Below are 23,029 nucleotides of genomic sequence, written 5' to 3'. Positions count from 1 at the left end.
GTGCGGATGAAGCCCTCGGGGGAGGCTCCGGCAGGGGCCATGTGGGGCAGGCCTGTGCCTCCGTCCCACTGCTAATGGTCCGTGCAGGGAACGGGGAGCAGCACGCGGGGCCCCCAGGGCCTGGGCATGGAGCCGTCTCTGGCGAGGTAGCTGGCGCTGGGCCGTGAGGAAGGCGGAGGATGGGACACACCTCGACTGTACCAAGGCTTTTGCTACGGCCTCCCCCAGGGTTCGTGCCAGCGAGGTAAGGGCGCTGTGCCGTGGCGGGGGCCGTCTGCCTTGTAATGCGGGTCCCTGGCTGCGCTGGGCTGTGCGATTCCCAGTCACTCACCCCATGTGAGTGGCCCAGACACCTCCTCCCAGCCTGAGCAGATAAGGCTGTTCCCAGAGGGAGGGGGGGGGGGGACGGCCACAGGCTGGAGGGGAGGGCCTGGGAGCTGGGACAGGCTCGGCTAGGCTGGGAGTGAGAAGGTTTTAGCCAAGGAAGGGGGTGAAGCCCCTCCCCCCAGGAGGACTCAGGCTCTGCCCTGGCCCCTGCGCTGCCGTGTCCCTGAGAAGCAGTAAACCCGTCCTCCAGTGGCCGGCGGGGAGCCGCGTCCGGCTGTGGCCGGGGTGCAGGGCCGGGGTCCCCGACGCGCCGGCGCAGGTGTCTCTGGCGGCCAAAGGGACTGTCGGGACAGAAAGCTGCCGGGCCCAGCGGCTCCATGTCTGGCTGCCGGTCGATGGCGAGTGGGGTCGGTTCTAGGGCCGGTTTTATCCAACATCGGCACTAATGCCCTGGAGGAGGCACCGCCAACCGGGCCCAGCAGCGGCCTGGCTCCACCGAGCGAGCTCGCAGCAGGTCCCGGGCGTCTGCGCCGCGGACTCGCTTCCCCGCTCCCTGCCTGGTTGTTCCCAGCCTCCGCTCTCGGCCTGGCCTGGACAGAGGGCCCCCGCTGGCCAGGGCAGGGGACTGGGATCAGACTCACTGTACAGTTGAGAAAAATTCCCTTCTTCGTGCCTCAGTTTCCTCCCTTGTCCAATCGGGGCAGTGACATCTACTGGCCCAGGGGGGTGCCTGGCCTCTCTGCCCATCACTGGGGCTCCGGGGGCAGCAAAGCAGAGGCAGCCTGGCAGGCTGGAGGGCCTGTGCCATATGGGCCCTGTCCTGCACCCTGGGGTGTCCCTGCCCTCCCCCGGCTGTGCGGGAGGGAGCTGAGCCGGACAAGGAGAGGCCGCGTGGGGAGAACAGGAATGATCAGAGTCAGCGCGCCTGGCCGGGGGCACCCTTGCTGGGGAGAGGGGCTGCCTGCCCCTTGCCCTGGGACAAGGCGGGCGGGGGGCAGCCCGAGGCCCCTCCGCGCAGAGGAAGGTGCTGGCATCCCCGAGGGGGGGTGGGAATAACGGGGCGGGAAGGGGGTCACGCCCTGAGCCAGAGTCCAGGGTCCGCAGGGGGATGGTGGCTGGGCCTGGTGTCCCCAGACAGGAGAGCCCCCCCCCGCCCTGCACCTGGGGCCGGGCCTCAGCCTGGTGCGGGGAAGGAGGCGCAGCCCAGGTGTTGGACTCTGGCTGAAGACGGAAGGTGCGCTAGGGCCGGGGGGGCACCGCCAGCAGGCCGCAGGGCACAGGGCACAGCCCCTCTCGTGGGCTCTGACCCAGCTACTCCATGCAGCCGGGCCTGGGCCGCACGGGCGAGCGCCGGGCCGGGTTCTCGGGCTGCGCTGGGCCGTAGCAGCCGCACCCACCCCTCACGCCTTGTCCCTGTCAGGCAGGAGCAAATTCCTGCTCACATGCAGTTGGGACATGTGACAATAGCCAGGGAATGTGGCTGCCTGATTGGCACAGCCGCTGGCCTGTGCTCCCCCCTGGGCCGGGCTGGCACAGCCGCTGGCCTGTCACCCCTCCCCCCCGTCCCGCTCATCCCCTGGGCACACCCCAGCCCGTGCGGGATGCAAAGCGCATCCACAGACTCTCCTGGCTCCTGCCCTGCCCACCCAGTGCCGGTGTCCTGGCCAGCAGCCGTCCGCTTCTCACCCCCGGGCCAGCGACACAGGGCAGGGGCTGGGGCGGGGGGGACAGTTTTCACCGGTTCTGGGCCTGAGCCAGCCCGCAGACTGGTCGTGCCAAGCCCCTGGCCCTGCCCCCGGCTTCTCTGCGGACACAGGCCCAGGCCCTCGGCCAGTCAGAGGCTACAGCTGCCAGCGCCTTGTTCTAAGCCTGCCTCCCGGAGTCTCCTCCAGGCTCCTGCGCAGCGGGACCCGGAGCGACTGAGCCTAGTCCAGCCTGTTGTTCCCGGGGTGCTCGGGCAGCCACGCGCCCCCAGGGAGACATCCCCCCCCCCGGCGGTGACCACAAGCAGCCTAGTCCCCCTGGCAGGGGGGTGCAGCTCTCCCCTCCCCAGCCCCACCCCTCCTGCCTGCACGATGCCAGCGCCCTGCCCCTCGGCTGGGGATGCGAGAGTGGAGGCGACTGACGGAGAAGCAAACGCCCATCGGTTAATGCGATAGACGACACGCATCCCCCCTCCCCCGCCAGTGCCTGCTTTAGCCGGCTGGCCAGCAATGGGCCCGGGCCCCACCCCGCTGCGGCTCTGCATTCAAAGCGCATTAGGAGCCGGGTGGGCAGGCAGCTCGTGCCGGGTCTGGGAGCTCAGAACCTCCCCGGACGGGGGCTGCTGCCGCCCTTCGCTGCTGCCTCTGGATCAGGGCGACGGGCAGCCGGAGGGCGAGGGGGCTGGTTTATAAACCGGCTCCCCTCGCGGACCAGCCCCCGCCTGGCGCCCCACGCAGGGGGGCATGGGACTCCCCGGGGGTGGGGCCAGAGCGCATCCCGCCAGCCTGCGCCCGGGCACTGCCAGCCCCAGCGCGCATCCCGCCAGCCCCAGCGCGCATCCCGCCAGCCCCAGAGCGCATCCCGCCAGCCCCAGAGCACATCCCGCCAGCCCCAGAGCGCATCCCGCCAGCCCCAGAGCACATCCCGCCAGCCCCAGCGCGCATCCCACCAGCCCCAGCGCGCATCCCACCAGCCCCAGAGCGCATCCCGCCAGCCCCAGAGCGCATCCCGCCAGCCCCAGAGCGCATCCCGCCAGCCCCAGCGCGCATCCCGCCAGCCCCAGAGCGCATCCCGCCAGCCCCAGCGCGCATCCCGCCAGCTCCCGGGGCCCGGCCTGTGGCGCAGCAAGTGGGCAAAGCGGCAGCCCAGGCACTGCAGCGAGGCCGGGCCGCTCCCCGGGGGGCAGCAACCTGGCGATTGGGCCCCCCCCCGTCGCCCGCGTGGCACAGGGCCGGGGGCAGGTGCTGCTTGGGCTGCTCCACTCCCCTGCCAGGGCTGCCAGGCTGGCCTTGAGAAACGCTTGTGAGTTCTTACAGTCTGGGGAATGCACAGGCACACACACTCACGCCTACACACACACACACACTCACACCTACACACACACACTCACGCCTACACACACACACACACTCACGCCTACACCTACACACACACTCACGCCTACACACACACACTCACGCACACCTACACACACACACACACACTCACGCCTACACACACACACTCACGCCTACACACACACTCACGCCTACACACACACACACTCACGCCTACACACACACACACACACTCACGCCTACACACACACTCACGCCTACACACACACACTCACGCACACCTACACACACACACACACTCACGCCTACACACACACACACACACTCACGCCTACACACACACACTCACACCTACACACACACACACACACTCACGCCTACACACACACACACACTCACGCCTACACACACACTCACACCTACACACACACACACACACGCCTACGCACACACTCACGCCTACACACACACTCACGCCTACACACACACACACACACTCACGCCTACACACACACTCACGCCTACACACACACACGCACGCCTACACACACACGCACGCCTACACACACACACACTCTCACTCACACTCCCGTACGCACACACTCACACACACACACACACTCACTCACACCCCCTGCACACACACACGCACACACACACACTCACTCACACCCCTGCACACACACACACACACCCTGAGCGCACACACACACACTCTCACACACACCCGTACGCACACATACATCCGCACACGCGCACACTCACTCACACCCCCTGCACACACACACACGCACACACACACACACCCTGAGCGCGCACACACACACTCACCCTGCACACACACACACTCACACCCCTGCACACATGCACACACCCTGCCCGCACCCACACACACTCACCCACACCCCCTGCACACACACACACACTCACACCCCCTGCACACACACACACACCCTGCACGCACGCACCCACACACACTCACCCACACCCCTTGCACGCACACACACACACACCCTGTGCGCACGCGCACCCCCTGCACACACACACACACCCTGCACACTCACTCACACCCCCTGCACACACACACACACACCCTGCACACTCACTCACACCCCCTGCACACACACACACACACCCTGCACATACACACACACTCACACCCCTGCACACACACACACTCACCCACACCCCCTGCACACACACACACTATGTGCACACACACACACTCACTCACACCCCCTGCACACACACACACACACACACACACCCTGCACATACACACACACCCTGCTCGCACCCACACACACTCACCCACACCCCCTGCACACACACACACTATGTGCACACACACACACTCACTCACACCCCCTGCACACACACACACACACCCTGCACATACACACACACCCTGCTCGCACCCACACACACTCACCCACACCCCCTGCACACACACACCCTGAGCGCACACACACTCTCACTCACACCCCGTACGCACACATACATCCGCACACGCGCACACTCACACCCCCTGCACACACACACCCGCACGCACACACACACTCACTCACACCCCCTGCACACACACACACTCTGTGCGCGCACACACACTCACTCACACCCCCTGCGCACGCGCACACACACACACACACTCACACTCCGCACACAGGCACATCGAGGAATCCGCTCAGGTGCGCACATACTCAGGAAGACGAGCATTGTAGCCATGTGCACTGGTGCTCACAAATAGCAAACAGAGAGAGAGACACGTGCCTCGTTACTCTGCGCACCCCCCTTCCTGCCCCCGCTGGCAGAGCCCCCCCCCCCCACAGGCACCACCCGCAGACCCAGGCACACACTCCCCCCCCACACACACACACACACGCCAGACCTGCCCCGGGAGCCCGGCTGCTCCCCTCTGGCCTCCTTTGGAAGCCCCGCCCGGCTGCAGGCCGGACGCCTTTGCGCCGCGGGGGGGCGTGCAGAGGAACCGGCCGGAGGAAGCGGCAGCGAGCGGCTGGGCCTTGCCCCGGCCCGCGGGCCGGTCACTAGTCACCGCACGTGGCAGGCGGGGGCTCTGCGGGGCCGGCTCCGGGCGGGTCCCGAGTAAAATGCCCGGCTCCCCGCAGGGGGGAGTCCCAGGGCGGGGCGGTCGCTGGCTCCGGTCCATTCGTGGCGGGGGCACTTTGCGCGCGGGGCGATCCGGAGCAGGACGCGCCCGGCCCGGGGGCAGGAGAAACAGACTCGCTCCCCTCCCCGGCCTGTTTCCAGGGCAGCCGGGCCCCTCCTGCCCTGGCCGGTCAGTGCGGTGCCGCCCACCCCCGGGGGCGCGGGGGCCGGGGAGGGGGCGCTGGCCAGGGTGCTGAGCTGCGGGCGGGCGCGGAGGAGGGCGCGGGCCCGGGGCCTGCCCACTCGCTTGGGGAGGGGCGGGGAGCGTCAGGCTGGGGGAGGCACCGGCAGGCTGCGGAGCGGAGGGGCGGGCTCTGCGCTCAGGCTGGGGCGCGCTCACTCCCCGCCGGCCACGGGCTGCTGGAGCGTCCCGGGTGAGTGGGGCCCGCGGGGAGCGGGGGGGCGGCCTGCTGGGAGACCGGGCTGCAGGGGGGCCGGCGCGTCCCGCAGCTCCCCGCCCCTGGGCGCTGCTGGCCGGAGACGGAACTTTTGCGCAGAGACCTCGCGGGTTCGCGTCCCGGCGCGGGGGCAAATCCAGGCGCGCAAAGCGCAAGGCTGCCCCGGCAGCCCGGTCTCGGGCTGGTCCGAGCGGCCGGGGCGGGTGGCGCGGCGCGGCGGGGGCGGGGTGCCGGGGTCCTTGCCTGTCCTCGGGGTGTGCACGGCGCTGGGCGCTGCCTTCCAGCGCAGGGACCCGGCGGCAGCCGCGGCAGCGAAGCGGCCCGGGATCCCACGGACCTCCCCGCCGCACCCGGGGCCACGCTGCGCTGGTGCAGTCCCCGCCTGCCTCCCAGCGGCTCAGCTCCGGCGCCGGCCCCTCACCGTCTCCTCGCGTCTGCGGCCGGCAGCCCCTCGGCAGCCGGGACGCATGCGAGGCGCGGGTCGAGCCGGGCCGCAGAGCTGGGGGGAGCCCTGGGCTGGCGGGGCCCCCCTCCCGCCCCCGCTGCAGCGGTCAGCGCGCCGGCCGCAATGCCAGGTAGACCGGGGGGATTGTCCCGCTAGCTCCGTCCGTGCCTCCCCCTCCCTCCCCCCCCCCCCCCCCCGGCGGCGGGAGCTGCAGAGCCGCTGGCCCCGGACCGCAGCCCGTCTCCTCCCTGCACAAGGCTGAATCAACGCGGCGGGGGGGGGGCTGCGCTGCGGGACTCGCCCACCCCCTTGCCCGGCTCCGTCTGGGGCACCCCCTCCGCTCTGCTCCCAGGCCAAAGTAGAGCCCCTGCACCCCACATCTCACCGGCAACCCATCCTCAGGGGCAGCAGCCCCCAATCGCACCTCCCATCCCATGGGGGGGGACACCCTGACCCAGCAAACACCCACCCACCCCCTCACCCATCCCGGGACCAGCTTGTACACCCCAGGCACGTTGTACATACCACCTCACACTGTACACCCCACTGCACATTGTACACCCCTGGTACATTGTGCATCCCAGGCACGCTGTACACCCCACATCTTGTATACCCCATGGCACCTTGTACTCTCATGTTTCTACACCCCTCTGCACATTGTACACCCCATGGTTTGTACACCCCATGCACACTGTACACCTCGTGGCACAGCACCTGCACACTGCCACCCATTGCACACCCTGGGCATCCCGAGGTTGTGGCATGTACACCCATGGCACATCGTGCACACCCTTGTGCAGCCATGGCACACGCCCCGTGGCAGACTGGACTCACCCCGCACCTCGTGCGCCACAGACCCCATGCCGTGACAGCCACATCCCCGCACTCTCGGTCCCCACATCCCACGCCCTGGGGACTGAGCTGCGCACTCACACACCAGTGTGTACACGCTGACCCACCAGCTGGACGCCGGGAGCCTGTTCTCAGGGCAGCCCTCAGGGGCCGAGCCGTGTGTCCATCCTGGTGGGGTCCCAGCTCCTCACCCCCAGCATCTGACAGTGACGGGCTCCTCTGGGCTAGGGGGAGGGGGGCTATGAGCCCAGCATGACCCTGTAACACTGGGGGGAGGGCTGTCTCTCATGGCTCAGCCCCCACCCCTGCACCTGGACCCGGCTCCCCATCCCTGCAGCCCCTCCTGCCAGGCACTGGCCGCAGGGAGAGCATGGCCATGCCGAACCCCTCGGGCCGGCGCAATGAGGCCGTGGCTGGCCACACTGGGCAGGGTCCCTGGTGACTTTTTGCTGGGGGTTGCATGGGGGCGGGGCTGGAGGGGGCAGCCCCATGGCTCTGGGCCCCCCTGCAATCCAGGGTCTGTCCCCATCCCAGGCCCCTTGGGATCCACTGAGGCCCCAGGCCCAGCCTGGGGGTGCGCATGGCAGCCCTGATCACACCCAGGGCGCCTGCAGCAGACGGGGAAGGGGTGTAACTTTCCTAGCCACAGGAACCACTCCCCAAGCGTCCTGGCCCCTCCCTGCCCAGCCGGGATGTTTCTAACAGCTCTGCGCTGGGCGTGGCGTGGGGCTGCCCCATACAGGTCGGACGGGCCAGGGCATGGGTGAGGCTGGCAGCCTGTCACCCAGCCTGCAGCGCTGCGGCGTGACCGGGCGGCTTAGGGTGCAAGAGTTCCTGCTGGGAGCGTGTCTCAGACCTTTCCCCCGGGCCGGCCCCAAGGGGCGCGGTGAGGCAGGGCGCCAGGTGAGATCTCCCGGCCCTGGGGAATCCCGTTCCTGTCCCCTCCCCAGCGCGGGCGCGGAGGGCGCTGTAGCTTGGCCGTGCTGGGAGGCAACAGAACCGTGTCCTGGGCGGAAGGCCTGGAGCCTGGGCCTTGGGCGCCTTGGGCGCCCTGCTCCAGCCTGCACTGGCAGAGAGGCTGCCTGGCGATGTCACGGCTCTCCCCATCCCCAGCAGCTGGGGCTCTGGGCTTCTCTGCCTCACGTGTCCAGCCCTCCGAACCGCCGGCTCCGAGAACGGCCCTCCCCAGCACCAGGCCCCCCAATCACGCCACTTGGGGGTCTGCTCCCTGGTCCCAGCTCCAAGGCCGGTTCACCGTGGGCGGGGGCGCCTGGCCCAGTGGTGGCTCCGTATCAACCACAGCTCCATCTTCCCGGAGCCTTCCGGAGCAGAGCATGAAATCAAAGATGAGGGGAGGATGCAACCTGACTGCAAATGCGGGGCCTGCGGGGGGTGGGAGGGGCTGAGAGCGAGCCGAGCGCCTGCTTGCATCCGGCTAGCAAGCCCTTATCGGCCCGGCCTCGGCCTGGAACTCCCTTATCAGGAAGGGACAGAGGCTCGTTCACAGGAGGCAGGGCCGGTCAGGCCGGGGGAGGCTGCCTGCTTCCCGGGAGCACGGCCCAGGGCCGGCAGGGCTTTGGGTCGCTGTGCTGGCTTTGAAGCAATGTGGGGCACGAGCCGCCCCTTGCGCCTGGCAGCCACAGGCCAGGGACCTGGGACGTGTGTGTCTCACTCGTGGCTGAGGATCCGGGGATGCAATGCGGCTGCAGGGAGCCAGCTCCCACCTCCACCCAGGCTGCGTCCCCTGGGAGCTGGCTGCAACTGAATGGGTTTAAGCCATCCCGAGGCAGTGCATCCATTTCCTTACCATCCCACCGGCTCCACGTGGCTCCCGGGAGCAGGGCCCGCTGGGTACCATCCCACTGGCTCCGCGTGGCTCCCGGGAGCAGGGCCCGCTGGGTACCAGCCCCACCAGCTCCGCGTGGCTCCCGGGAGCAGGGCCCGCTGGGTACCATCCCACCGGCTCCGCGTGGCTCCCGGGAGCAGGGCCCGCTGGGTACCATCCCACCGGCTCCGCGTGGCTCCCGGGAGCAGGGCCCGCTGGGTACCAGCCCCACCAGCTCCGCGTGGCTCCCGGGAGCAGGGCCCGCTGGGTACCATCCCACCGGCTCCGCGTGGCTCCCGGGAGCAGGGCCCGCTGGGTACCATCCCACTGGCTCCGCGTGGCTCCCGGGAGCAGGGCCCACTGGGTACCAGCCCCACCAGCTCCGCGTGGCTCCCGGGAGCAGGGCCCGCTGGGTACCATCCCACCGGCTCCGCGTGGCTCCCGGGAGCAGGGCCCGCTGGGTACCATCCCACCGGCTCCGCGTGGCTCCCGGGAGCAGGGCCCGCTGGGTACCATCCCACCGGCTCCGCGTGGCTCCCGGGAGCAGGGCCCGCTGGGTACCATCCCACCGGCTCCGCGTGGCTCCCGGGAGCAGGGCCCGCTGGGTACCATCCCACCGGCTCCGCGTGGCTCCCGGGAGCAGGGCCCGCTGGGTACCATCCCACCGGCTCCGCGTGGCTCCCGGGAGCAGGGCCCGCTGGGTACCATCCCACCGGCTCCGCGTGGCTCCCGGGAGCAGGGCCCGCTGGCAGACCATGTGGTAGCGGAGGGAGGGCGCAAGGAATGGTTTCCACTCTCAATTGCCAAGCGCGCTGCGAGGCCGGCAGGTGCCGTCCCGGGGCCAGGCCCCGAGGCCCCAGGCGCCAGGCCCCAGGCTAACATGCGAGTGCACAAACCTGTGGGAAGCCCCACCAGAGACAAACCTGCTTGCGTCCTCCCAAAGCTGCAGGCTTCACTGCCGCCTCAGGTGGTCTGGAGAACAGATTTGGGGTGGAAACGCCCCACCCAAAGCAGCCGGGCTCGTGAGCCGCCCTGCTAGCCCACCGCTGCAGCAGCAAGGGGTGGGTATGAGTCCGGGAAGGAGCCCCCTGCTCCCCGCAGGTGCTGGCCAGGGCCCGAGGAGCGCTCTGCCAGGCGAGCCGGAAGCACACGCCCGGCTAGACGGAGCCGCGCACGGAGAGGTCTCTGCCGGCAGGCGAGCGGGATGCACCAGCACACACCAAACAGGCCTAAGGATGCTCCTGTGGAAATAGCTTGAAGCACAGGATGGCCCCTTCTGGCTGTTTCCCAGCAGGGGTCTGAGAGGAGGGTGGCCTAGTGGTCAGGGCCCTGGCCAGCAACCTGGGCTCAATTCCCTGCCCTGCCACAGACTCCCCAAGTGACCTGGGGCAAGTCCCCTGGTGCCTCAGATCCTCGCCCATAGCAGGGCCCCGAGGGCACAGCCCTCCCTCACTGGGGCATGAGAGGCTCAGGTAGGGCCTGGGTCACAGCGCCCCAGCCAGCCAGAGGCAGACAGGTGGGAAGCTGCGGCTTTGCTAAGTGCTCGCTGAGCCTGTTGCATCTTCCCTGGCATCTCGGGACCCTGGACTAGGCCCGTTCTGCTCCGCCCTGCCCAGCCCCACCCAGTCCTGCCCCGCCCGCTGGCACAGAAACCACGGCAGCCACACACCGGCTGCTCCAGCCTCCTCATGCACCCTGAGGTGGCTAACGAGCCGCACTTCACCGGCCTTCGCCGCCACCTGGCGAGAGCTCAGCTCCACTGCGTACGGGGGGGGGGGGGCTTTTCTAGCATGCGTGGCCAGGAGCCAAGTGCCGGGCATCTGCTCCAGCCAGGGCAGGGCAAGCTGCCAAGAGGCTTTGTCCCCTCTGCGTGACAGGCAGGAGCCCTGGATCCATCTAGCAGATCAGAATCAGGATGCTTGTACGTCTGTCTGATGCTGCTGTGATGTAGAGTGCGTGTGTGCACGAGTCTGTGTGCGTGCGATCGCACAACGAGTGTGGCAGAGGCAGACAAGGTGTGACGGAGGTGCACGAGTCTGTGTGCGTACGCTCGCACAGCGCGTGTGGGAGAGGCAGACGAGATGTGCAGGAGGTGCACGAGTCTGTGTGCGTGCGATCGCACGGCGAGTGTGGCAGAGGCAGACAAGGTGTGACGGAGGTGCACGAGTCTGTGTGCGTACGCTCGCACAGCGCGTGTGGGAGAGGCAGACGAGATGTGCAGGAGGTGCACGAGTCTGTGTGCGTGCGATCGCACGGCGAGTGTGGCAGAGGCAGACAAGGTGTGACGGAGGTGCACGAGTCTGTGTGCGTACGCTTGCACAGCGCGTGTGGGAGAGGCAGACGAGATGTGCAGGAGGTGCACGAGTCTGTGTGCGTGCGATCACACGGCGAGTGTGGCAGAGGCAGACAAGGTGTGACAGAGGTGCACGAGTCTGTGTGCGTACGCTCGCACGGCGCGTGTGGGAAAGGCAGACGAGATGTGCAGAAGGTGCACGAGTCTGTGTGCGTGCGATCGCACGGCGAGTATGGCAGAGGCAGACAAGGTGTGACGGAGGTGCACGCGTCTGTGTGCGTACGCTCGCACGGCGAGTGTGGCAGAGACAGACAAGGTGTGATGGAGGTGCACGAGTCTGTGTGCGTGCGCTCGCACGGCGAGTGTGGCAGAGGCAGACGAGATGTGCAGGAGGTGCACGAGAGACAGAACGAGCTGCCTTGTATTATTACTGCCCTGAGTGGAGCAAAGGCAGCTGGGGAGCAGGGCCAGGAACCCCGCCCTGGGCTCCCACCTTGGTTCTGTGCGTGTTGGCCTGGCTCCACCTGGGTCACACTGGCGCCCCCCGAGCAGCCCCGGCCTCCGGCCCCCATCCCGACAGCCGTCTCCTGCCAGCCCCTCAGTGCGCCCCAGGCTGCGGCGGGGCCTGGCCGGGAGGTCATGGGCCCAATCCTGATTTATGCCACCGTGAGTGAGAGCAGCGTCTGGGCCAGGAGCCGCAGCTCACTAACGGCTTGCCCAGCCCGGCCGCTGGCGGCAGCGTGGTCCCTCCGGGCCCGGGCGTGCGGCCTCTGCAGGGCTGGGCCGGCTCTGGCTCCTGGCCCTGGGCTCACTGGCTTCTGGCTGACCCTCTGCCCGTCTCGCTCTCCCTCCTTCCCATGCAGGTGGCACCGGATCCCAGGCTCCCCGCCCCGGCACTGGATGAGACTTCGGCTGCCGCCTGGCGCGCACGGAGCAGGCCGGCACCATGGACTTTGTAATGAAGCAGGCGCTGGGGGGTACGTCTCTGCGTTCGCTCCATCGCCCCCCGCCGGCCCCCGCCCGGTGTCGGAGGAGCAGCCCCGCCGGGGCCAGGCCCTCCCTCCTGCACACGGCCTCCCCTGGGGGCCCTGCGGGCATCCCTGGCCAGGCGCCGAGGCTCCCTCGGTGACCGGCCCCCAACCAAACAGGCCACGCGTGGGGTTCCTCTGCCATCGGCTCCCCCGCTCCACTCCACCAAGGGCAGACCAGCGGGGGGGCTGGGAAGGGTCAGCCCCAGCCCCCCACCTTCACACAGCCCCCCCCCGCCCTCACATAGCTCCTCCCCTGCCCTCACACAGCCCCTCCACCTTCACACAGCCCCCCCGCCCTCACACAGCCCCCCTGCCCTCACATAGCTCCTCCCCTGGCCTTACATAGCTCCTCCCCCCCACATAGCTCCTCCTCCGCCCTTACATAGCTCCTCCCCCCTCACATAGCTCCTCCCCTGCCCTCACACAGCCCCTCCACCTTCACACAGCCCCCCCGCCCTCACACAGCCCCCCCCCCCGCCCTTACATAGCTCCTCCCCCCTCACATAGCTCCTCCCCCACCCTCACATAGCCCCCCCGCCCTCATATAGCCCAGCCCCCCTGCCTTCACACAGCCCCCCCGCCCTCACATAGCCCCTCCACCTTCACACAGCCCCTCCGCCCTCACATAGCTCCTCCCCCCTCACATAGCTCCTCCCCCACCTTCACACAGCCCCCCTGCCCTCACACAGCCGGGCATGCCGCCGCCGCGCGCCAGTCGCACGTGGCTCCGGGGACGATGGGTGCTGGGTGGCAGGCGCAGCGCGCCCGGGCACAATGAGCAAGCCTCGGTCCTGGCAGCCCCGCTGCGGGATGGGCACCGCGAGGCCGGCGAACCCATGGGAACGGCGGCCCAGGTGGGCGGGTGGGGACAAGGCGCCTCCAGGCCTCCGGGTGCATCTCCGTCCTCCACCGCGTCCCTGCCTCGCCCGTCTCTCTTGCGGGAGCCCCGGCTGAGCCTGGTGCCCTGTGTCCCGTGCAGGGGCCACCAAAGACATGGGCAAGATGCTGGGGGGGGAGGAGGAGAAGGACCCCGACGCGCAGAAGAAGGAGGAGGAGCGGCAGGAGGCCCTGCGCCAGCAGGAGGAGGAGCGGAAGGCCAAGCACGCCAGGATGGAGGCCGAGCGGGAGAAGGTCCGGCAACAGATCCGGGATAAGGTGGGCGAGGCGCTGGCGCAGGCGGGGGCAGGCGGGGAGCCCGGGGGGAGCCAGCTGGGCTGGGTTGTGCCCCGACAGGACGCCCTGCGCTGCCCATCCATACCCGCGGCTGCAGGTCGTCCCGGAGCTGGCTCAGCACCAGCCACCCCGCAGTGGTTCCCCCGGTGGGCAGGGAGCGTTATTCCTGCGGGTGGCCCATGTGTGTGGTGAGCGTGGTGGGTCTCAGCCTGGTACTTAGCCGGCCAGGGGTCCCTCATCCACGCTGGCTCTTCGCAGCAGCAGGAGCGGGCCGGGGGAGGGCAGACGGGGCCAGGCCTCGTGCCCTGGCTCCTCGTGCTCGGGGCCTTGCTCGCGGCGGCGGGCGCGTGCTGACCCCTCGCTTCGGGGCGAGGCAGAGCTGGGCGCCGGCAGCCCCAGGCGTGGCAGCCCTGCCCCCTCTGCGCTGGGGAGCCCCTGTTCCAGCCCCCGCAGAGGCGCCCCATGGCATGCCCCGTGTGCTCCCTCGCAGAGCAGCACAATGATCCCCCCCGGACCAGCAATGCCCGGACCATGCAACCCATCCTGCCAAGAGGGCCAGGCTCCCTCTGCGGCGCACACACAACCTGCCCGCCCCCAGCCCCGGCCCCGGCCCGCCCCTGGAGCACGGGCTGCCTTCCTTCTGCATTTGGACCCAACCGCTCCCACTGGCAGCAAGGCCTCGCTGGGGAGCAGCCGCCCGGAGATTTCTCCCCCTTTGCAGCATCTCTGCCCCCTCCCCCCGCTCTCCTCCTGCCGCACAGCCGGGATTAGCTGGGAAGGGGGCTGGGGGCGTCCTTATCTCCCCGCCTGCTGCAGGAGGCCGCCGGCAGCCTGGCGCTGCCTCTCCCTATCTGCCATCTTTAATAACCCGCCGAGCAGCCGATAGCGCGGCCGCGCCAGGCGCGGGGGGGCCTGGCTCTAATCACCGGCGCGCCAATATCCTGCCAGCCGAGCGCGATGGGAACAGGAGATTCCGGGGCCCAGGCAGGCGGGGCTCCCCGGCCGTGTCCTTGGGTCCAGGGCAGCGGGTGCCGGTGCGGGGGAGCCTGGCCCTCTTGGCGGGATGGGTTGCACAGTCCGGGCATTGCTGCTCACGGTAGCACCTGGATGCCCAGGTGAGGGGCACAGGAAACATGGGAGACCAAAGCCCAGCCCCCACCGGCCCTGGGCAGTTGCAGGGGAGAAAGACTGTGGCCCTGGCTGTGCCACCCCCAGTGCAGGGCTGTTTCTGCCGCGGGGCGGGGGCCAGTGCGCAGACCCACAGAGGGGCGGGCGTGGGACCCCAGTCTGTGCCATGGCGGCGCCAGCACTCGGAGCCCTGCCCATCTCCTCCCCACAGTACGGCCTGAAGAAGAAGGAGGAGAAGGAGGCGGAGGAGAAGGCGGCGATGGAGCAGCCGTGCGAGGGCAGCCTGACGCGCCCCAAGAAAGCCATCCCGGCGGGCTGCGGGGACGCGGAGGAGGAGGAGGAGGAGAGCATCCTGGACACGGTGCTCAAGTACCTGCCCGGGCCCCTCCAGGACATCTTCAAGAAGTAACCGCCCCCCCCCCCCGCCCCCGGGCCCGTTTCAGTTCTTTGGCCGCGTTGGAGTCGTGTTCCGTTCCGAAGGGAGGATCGCAGACGTGTCCCGGGGCCCTCGCTGCGCTGGGGGCGGACAGGGTGCCCGGACCAACCCCCCCGAGCTCCCGGGCCGGGGGCCAACTGGGACCAAATTCACTGCAGTAACCTCCCGGCCCGCGAAGGGTGGGGGGAGGGCGGCAGAGAAAAGCAGCCCCCGCCAGCCCCTTCGCTCACTTCAGACATTCCTCAGCCCCACACTGCCTGCTGCTGTGGGGCGGGGGCTGTGCCCGTGGCCTGCCAGAGCCGGGCCACTGCCGGGGGAGCCCCCGTCGGCCAGGCGGGCCAGTATCCTGCCTCCCCTCCCGGCCAGGGTTCAACCCCCGCCCCGTGGCAGCAGCGCCGGCAGCCTCAGCGCCCCCCAAACGCACCTTGCCCTGAGGGGCAGGCCCCCCGGCATGGCCGATGGGGGAGGGGCAGACCTGTGGGCTCTGCCCGCCAGCCTCTCGTAGGCCTTCTCCCGGGGTGCCTGCTGGGCCGGCTGGCCAGGCCTTGCTGACAGCGGGCAGCGCCTGCTGGGTGAGGCCCCAGGGGGCTGGCGCGGGGGGTCCCAGTGACGCTGCCCCACGGGCCCCCCCTCCCGCTGCCCAGTTCTGTCGTTTTTGGCCCGGGGTGGGAGGCTCTTGGGTCCAGCCCATCCCCTGGGCCGGGCAGCCCCGTGCGGAGGGAGGCGCTGCTTCCCCAGGGAACCCTGCCGGCCGGGGGCAGTGGGAAGGAAAGACAAAGCCCCAGCCCCTCCACACAGCCCAGGCCGGCGGGGGGGGGGGGGCTCGTCTCCACACAAAGCAAGCCCAGCGCCCCTCGGCCACATTCACGCTCCTGCCCGTCGGGGGGGTGGATTTATAAAAACCCAAGAGCCAGCCCTGGCCAAGCACCTGGGACCCCCCCCCCCCGCACTGCGGAGGGGGCGGCTCTGGGGGCCATCTGCTCCCCTTCTGCAGGGCTGCCAGCACCTGTCCCTCCCTGGTCTCCTGCCCAGCCCGTCCGCATTCCTGCCGGGGCCCATCACTGTGGTATCTGGGACCAGAGCTCCAGCACTGCCACCCTCCCGCACCCATGCCCATCGGGAGGAACTCGTCCTTAGGCAGCACTCGGCCCTGCTGCTGTCTGCCCCAGGGCCACCCCAACACCCAGGGTAGCCCCCTGCCTCTTCCCTGCCGACGGCAGCAGCAGCAGCGCCCAGCCCCGGGCTGCGAGCCAGCAAACTGCAGGGTGCTCTCTGCCAGCCGCGGCGGTGCCCAGCCAGGCAGCATGAGAGGGCTGAGAGCGGCCTGCCCCGAGTCCCTCCACCCTCCAGTGCTGGCTCCCTTCCAGCCCTGCTCCCAAGGGGTCCTGACGGCATCCCAGGTTCCCCATTTTCCAGGGGTTTTGCTTTTGGATTGAGTCTGAGAGAAGCCACGAAGTCCCCCTCCGCGTCTGTGTCCTTCTCCGATAGTTAAAGCCATATCAGTTAGACTGCAATACGTCCGCGCGGCCCCGTGCGCCGCGCCCGTGTAAAGGGGCTGAACCGGGCGGGACCGCCCGCCCGCCCCTCGTCCACGTCTCACGCCACCCGTTGGCCCGTGTGTGTCCGCATCCGTGTCCGTGTAACAGGGTAAACTCAGCGCGCCCCGTCCATCCTGTCTGCTAGTCACTGCACCAGATGGTCACCGCATGGTCCAAGGCCGCCCCGGGCTGGGCAGGCAAGGAGGGTGGCAGGGGCCCTGGCCCGGGAGGGGAGGAGATGGGAGGGCGCTGGGCCTGCGCGGCAGGGCGTAGCTGGCAGCACCTGGGGCCCTGCTGGCAAAGCGGCTGCTCAGGCGCGGGGCTGGCTGGCAGCTCACAGGTCTGTGAGCCAAAGGCCGCATCCCTGCTTCTCGGGTGGGTGGGGACACGCCCCCCCCCATGGCTGCACCACACGGGCTTTTCAACGGGGCTCCCGTCTCGCCATGCGCCTTCCCGCCCACGCTGGAACCGATGTGCACGAGGCGCCTGGCGGCCGGGTGTGTGGGACAGCGCGCGTGCCCGTGTGGGGGGAGTGTGCAGATACAGCTGTCTTGGCGCAGTGCTGCACGCCAGCCACTCCGTGCCAGCAAGCGGGCGCCCCCTAAACAGCTGCTGTTTGCACAGGAGCACGGGGACAGTTGGCATGTGCGCCTGCGAGATTACACGCCTGTGCACACAGCTGCATGTGTGAAAGTGCGTGACTGCACGCCCATGTGTGTGTGGGGTGCATGACTGCGTGCACGTCTGAGGTGCATGACCGCACGCCTGCGTGTGTGTAGCTGCACGAGTGAGGGGCGCGTGACCGCCTGCTTGCACACGCCGTGTGTTCCCGGCTGTTCGCCAGGTACCGGGCATGCCGGGGGAGCAGCGCCGCGCCGGAGCCCCCAGACACACCAGCTGGCCACGTGGCCCCCCAGGAGCTGCCTGTGGCCGTGGCTCTCACCTGCTGGCACCACTAGAAGGCCTGTGGCTGCTCCCTTCTCACCCGCTCTGCATGGGAAATTCCCAGCCCTGCACGTTAATCCATCAGCCTGCTCGCCCCCCTTCCCCGTCAGGCCACAGCTCACCCCTGCCCTGGGGCTGGCCTGCGACGGCGCAGGGGTCAGGCCCCCCAGTGGGGGAGGGCTCTGGGCCGGGGAAGGGCTTCTGCTGATGGCTGCTCGGGGAACCCAGCCATGGGCCTGGCCTGCAGCCCGGCAGTGACCCCCGGCCAAGGGAAGCTCCCTCCACGCCTGCCCCCGGCTCCAGCATCTCCGCAGAGCCCCAGCCCTCCCCTGCCCTGAGCTCACGGCGCTCGCGCCTGCCGGGACATCCCTGGGCCGGATGAGGCCAGGCCGGGCCCTTGCCAGCCATGCGGTGACCATCCCCCTCCAACTAGTCTTTGAAGAACTAATAAAATAAAGGAATTTGTACTTGGCCTGTGTCTGCTCCGAACATGCTGCAGCCCCCACCTGCGACAGCCCCCAGGCGGCCTGGCCCAGCCAGCACAGCCCCAGCCGGGGTACCAGGGCCCCCCGGCCCACAGGGAGCTGCCTGCCTGAGGCGGGGTGTGAAGCAGAGCTGGGGAGGGGCAGAGGCACTGCAACCTGAGGCCTGGCACACTCCTCACAAGGATGGGGACGGACATCCAGCCGGAGGCGGGTGGGCGGGCGTTGCAAAGGTTTCCCTGTTAACACAACCTGCTGTGTGGGAGCCATGGGGGTGTGGGTCCTGCAGGCCAGGGCTGATGACAGGCGCAGGCATCTCCTTTAACCTGCTGCCGTTGGAGCTGGGGGCTGCTGGCCACACCAGGGCAGGCAGCCAGCGACTCCGGAGCTCTGTGATCACCTCCCCCGTCACTCTGGGCAAGGCCCCGGGGGCCTGTCTGGCGCCGGCAGTGCCGCAGAGCGAGTCCAGGGTGCAGCCAACGGCCCACAGGACACCAAGCGCCAGGCTGGCGAGGGGTCAGAGCCCTGGCAGTGCAGGCCGAGCGCTGGCCCCAAGCTGGGCGGGCGAGCCCAGACCACGCGCCTGCCTGCACATGCAAACTGCCGCCTTCTCGGGAGCTGCAAATGCACCTCGGCACGCTGCCACTGGCTGCCGGGCAGGGTTTCAAAGCCGGGGGCCCATCCTTCGGACACCAGAACTGCTCCCGGCCCAGCCACACGCCCTCTCGGGCTGACCCAGCTGGTGGGACAGCTGCACTGGGACCAAAGCCTCGTGGCTCGGCTGCAGCTGGCCCGCGGCTGAACATTGCTGTGGACACTGGCGGGACCTGGGGTGCCCTGCTGCAGCACCTGGGAGGCGTGGGCAGGCTCAGGAGTGCCGTGGCACTCCCCTCACGGCAGCGCCGCCCCAGCATCACGCAGTTACCGGGTGTGACGGCGCGTCGGGGCCCCCTTTCCTGCACCCCCGTAGCAGCAAGAACAGGCTCCGCCAGCCAGTAGAACGGGGGGTTATTGCTGCTCCAGGACACAGCGCAGCACAGACGGGACGTGGCTACAGGAGTCAGGGCCAGGCTGCCTCAGCCCCCTTGCCATGGGCCCCTGGATTCCAGCCCAAGACTGGCCCTTCCCCCAACCCCAGTTCCTTTGTCCAGCCTCTTCCCTTAACTTGTGGAACTGGTTTTAGCCACCGCCCTGGAGCGGCAGGGCGCCCCCTGCTGGGCCGTGCTACAGACAGCTGCCGGGGGGGTCCCCCACAGCCCACGCATAGCGACCAGCAAGGAACGTCCAGCACGCCGCACCGGGCCCGCTAAGGAGCCAGCGAAGCGAGTGCTGCCTGTGAGCAGGTGCTGAGCGTGGCACCGCCCCAGGCCATCCGCCAGCTGTGCACCCAGGGGCCGGAGCTCCTCCTTTCTCTGTGGAGAGCACAAGGATCCGCCCTGGCCCCTCCTGTTCATGTAACCGCCACCTGGGACCTCTGGAGCTTAGTGTAGGAGCCTCTACAGCAGGGGAAGGAGGCTCCTTTGGGTCAAGGGCCACTGACCCACAGAAAAATCTGCCAGGGGTGCACAAAACTGAGAAGCAGAAACCCCCTCAGTGTGGCCCCCGAATGAGGAGAAAGACCCCCCCACACACATTCCCCTGCACAGCAGAGATGGGGGAGGGGGCGACAGCCTAGTAGATTGTCCACAGGGGAGCAGTGGGGCAACTAGAGCACCAGCACTGGCTCCCCAATGTTGGGGGGCTGGATCCAGCCCCCGAGCCTGAGGCTCCCCACCCCCGCTCTGCAGCTTAAGAACAAGGGCGCGCCAGGCCGTCTCGCGGGGAGCGGGCTCAGCGCTGCTCTGGGGGGCAGCGACCCACGAAGGCGCGGGGGCAGGGAGGGTGCAAACGGAGGCAGGCCAGCCTGGGGTGGCACACGGCCGGGAGCAGGTAGCGGTGGCAGAGGACGCGCCGCGTTGACAAAGTAAGGGCGCTGGCGAGCAGAACCCGGCCGTCCCTGAGGGAGGAGCTCTCCGTGTGCAGGTGGGAACCTCAGGAAGGGCTGGAGAACAAGGCCACGTAAGCCCAGGGGCGCCCGCTGCCTGCAGGTCCCCGTGCCCCACGGACAGGAAAAGCGGCCTGGAAGGGTGGGGCCACACAGCTTCGGCCAGAGGAGGGTTGGGGCTGCCCGGGCAGCAGAGCGCGCGGCAGGGCTGGAGGAAGTGGCATCTCCCCCTTCCCCAAGGCCCTGGGCTCAGGCAGGGAAGCACAGGCAGCCGGCAGCCCGGGGAAGTTGTTCTGCACACGCTGCCTGGCCAGCCTGGAACTCCTCGCTGGGCAGGATGGTGGGAGGCCCAGGGCTCACAGGGGAGCGGTCAGTGCCCAGGGCCGTCGGTGGCCACTGGCTGGGGCCACACCCCGCGCCCCAGGCTCCCCCACGCGCCGGCCCGCAGCCAGGAAAGGGATCACTTGGATTGCCCCATTCTGCTCATCCCGCAGGAGCGCCTGGCCTGGCCAGTCGGCCGACAGGACCTGGGACACCCAGCGCGGTTGTTCTCACGCTGTCGCCAGCGCACTCCGGCCTGCACTGCCAGACGGCGCACAGCCCCAGCAGGGGTGTCCGGACACCGCTCCGCCTGCAGCGCACTGCTCGGGGGGCGCTTACCCGGCCCCGTCACAGCCCAGCCTAGCCAGGGAAAACCTGGAGCCAACACTGGCAGGGAACAGGTGCCACTGGGGCCAGGTCTGGAGCCAGCAAGTGCACCTCCCTGTGTCCTCCCACGGGCAGGCCCTTTGCTCCGGAGTCCCGAGGCGCCAGCCAGAGCCAATGGCTGCTGATTGTTACAGCGAGGAGCCCAAGGTGGCAATTAGACGAGGTGGGGATAGCAGCTCTCCAGGCTGGGGGGCTTGGGCCTTTGCCGAATGAAATTAACATCATAGCCAGGATCAACAGCAGCAAACCCGCCTGGAGCCCAGGAGCTGGACCACAGCCCCTCTGGGAACTCCCTCCCCTCAGGGCCCTGGCCGAGTGTTGCTCTGTGGCAGCCCCCTAACCCCGCCCGTCTCAGCCCCTCCCTCTGCACTCTGCCATGTTACACATGAGCTGCATCCCCCTGCACTCTGCCATGTTACACACGAGCCGCATCCCCCCAGACTTGGCTGCATTTCAGAGGCAGGCAAAGGGCTGGCTCCCTGCTTGGACAGGGCTGGGGCCAGGCTGGCACTTCACCATACCCCTCCCTGCCATGCACCACCGGCTTGCAGTGCTTTGGGAGCATGGTCGGCTCAGGCAGGCTCAGCGCAGAGGGGCCAGGGCGGATGAGAAGTCCTAGCTGGCCACGGTTGCTCTGGTGGGCTGGGAGAGGTTTGCCTGCAAGCTGGGCACTGGTGCGGCTGTTCAGCAGAGCCCACAGGCAGGAACGTGTTTCGACTGGTGGTGCCCGTCAGCACAGGCCTCGGGGCACATAAACATTTACTCCGCACCAGAAACAGCCCCCTGTGGCCGGAGCAAAGGAGGGGACATCAGAGGGGAGGGAAAGAGAGATCACAGCAGTGCACCCCTGGGGCGACAGGAAGGCGAGACCAGCCTGGAGCTGGAGAAGGGGAGCTAGCCATGGCCTCTGCTGCAGGGCAGGGTGGGCCTAGCACCCAGCGCTTTGGCCTGACTGTTCCCCACCAGCCCTGGGACGGGGCCAACATGCTCGGCTGCCTCTGCCCTGCTGAGAGGTGCTGGGCTGGGGAGCCCGGGGGAGCCCACGCACAAGGGCTGGTGTGGGTTCCAGGAGGGCAGCGTGTTCGTGGTAGGCTGCAGGCGGGGGGGGCGGGGCGCCTGTCTGGCCTGTCCCTGGTGGGGGAGACCGCACACAGCTCTCCTCCCAAGGGAAGGAGGGGGTGAGGGAGACGTGGGGTACACCCCCAAACCTACCCGATCTTGGGGCACCGGGCAGAGCCCCCTTTCCAGGAGCCCCCATGGTGCGGGAAGGCAGGGGAGCATGTTCCCCACCCCGAAGAGCTGTCACTTTTACAGGGATTGGAGGCACCCTCAGCTTCCAGCCTCCAATGGGCTTCTCTGCCCAGCTGGCCTGACCGCGCCCTCAGCCCAGACCCAGCACCCCGGGCTGTTGACTTCCACAGGAAGCACCCAGGACTTAATGCTGTTCCCTGCTCCCTCACCAGCCCACAGTCCCTACCCCAAGCCCCCATCACCGCCTCCTGCCCCCCACCTCGGCCAGACGGGCTCACCTGCCCCCTTCTTTGCACCCCCTGATCCAGCACCCAGCCCTGCAGACAGCCTGGCCCTTCCCCCACCAAACAGCCTGAGGGGGAGGCCTGGCGCCCTGCTGGGTTCGTGCACTTGGCCCATCACCATGGTGTCTGGTCCCAGCACTCTCCAGACGAGCCCCTGCCTCTGGCCCTGGGCAAGTAGCTGCCTGGCCCTGCACCAATGCAGAGGGGGCAGTCCAGGGAACAGCAGAGGAAGGGTTCGCCCATTCCCATTGGACACGAGGCCCGGGACGGTCCCTAGCTGTTGGGCCAGGCTAGAATCCAAGACAGTTTCACCCAGCAGGGGGTGCTGTGGGGAGCAGGGCAGGAGAGCTGGTGGGACAGGGGCTCAGCCCCTCATTTCCCACTTGACTGGGGGGCAGCTGCTGCAAACGGTGCCTGCCAGGTCCTGGGGAGAAGGGCCCCCCAGCCAAGCTCACCGTTGGGGTGGAGGGCCAGAGACGAGCGGCTCCTGGGGAGCCATGGCAAGCAGACAGTGCTTGCTGCAAGACCCCGGGCGGGGTGGGCAGCGCAGTGTAGCTGGCAGCAGGTGCCTGCTGCTAGAGGGCAGTGTGGGGGGGCGGAGGAAGGCTGCTGGGCTCAGGGCCCGGGCCATTAGCACTTCGAGAGGTGCAGCTGCTGCCATGCCCGGCTTGGGCTGCGGCTCCACTGGCTAGGAGCGGCCACAGCCCCACTGGCTCTAGCTA

General features: G+C 68.8%; 1 protein-coding gene across 4 annotated transcripts in view; it reads left to right on the top strand.

The window, feature by feature from the left end:
* Window positions 1–18,070, top strand: part of CPLX2 (complexin 2) — a 39,232-nt gene extending 21,162 nt beyond the window's left edge. For 2 of the 4 annotated variants that reach the window (XM_075900674.2, XM_075900676.2), the window contains 3 exons: window positions 12,211–12,324; window positions 13,358–13,533; window positions 14,891–18,070. In XM_075900674.2, coding sequence (XP_075756789.1) covers window positions 12,294–12,324; window positions 13,358–13,533; window positions 14,891–15,088 — 405 coding nt within the window. In that variant the 5' untranslated portion in view covers window positions 12,211–12,293 and the 3' untranslated portion in view covers window positions 15,089–18,070. Of the gene's footprint in view, window positions 1–76; window positions 245–5,752; window positions 5,909–12,210; window positions 12,325–13,357; window positions 13,534–14,890 lie in introns of those variants that run through there. The other 2 variants (XM_089769435.1, XM_075900675.2) reach the window with 2 other exon arrangements.
* Window positions 18,071–23,029: the final 4,959 nt, after the last annotated feature.

This window comes from Pelodiscus sinensis, chromosome 16 (genome assembly GCF_052426305.1).
Source record: "Pelodiscus sinensis isolate ZL-2025 chromosome 16, ASM5242630v1, whole genome shotgun sequence".
Lineage (NCBI taxonomy): Eukaryota > Metazoa > Chordata > Testudines > Trionychidae > Pelodiscus > Pelodiscus sinensis.
The sequence above is the reverse complement of the archived record's forward strand: the minus strand, read 5'-3'. Positions and strand labels throughout refer to the sequence as shown.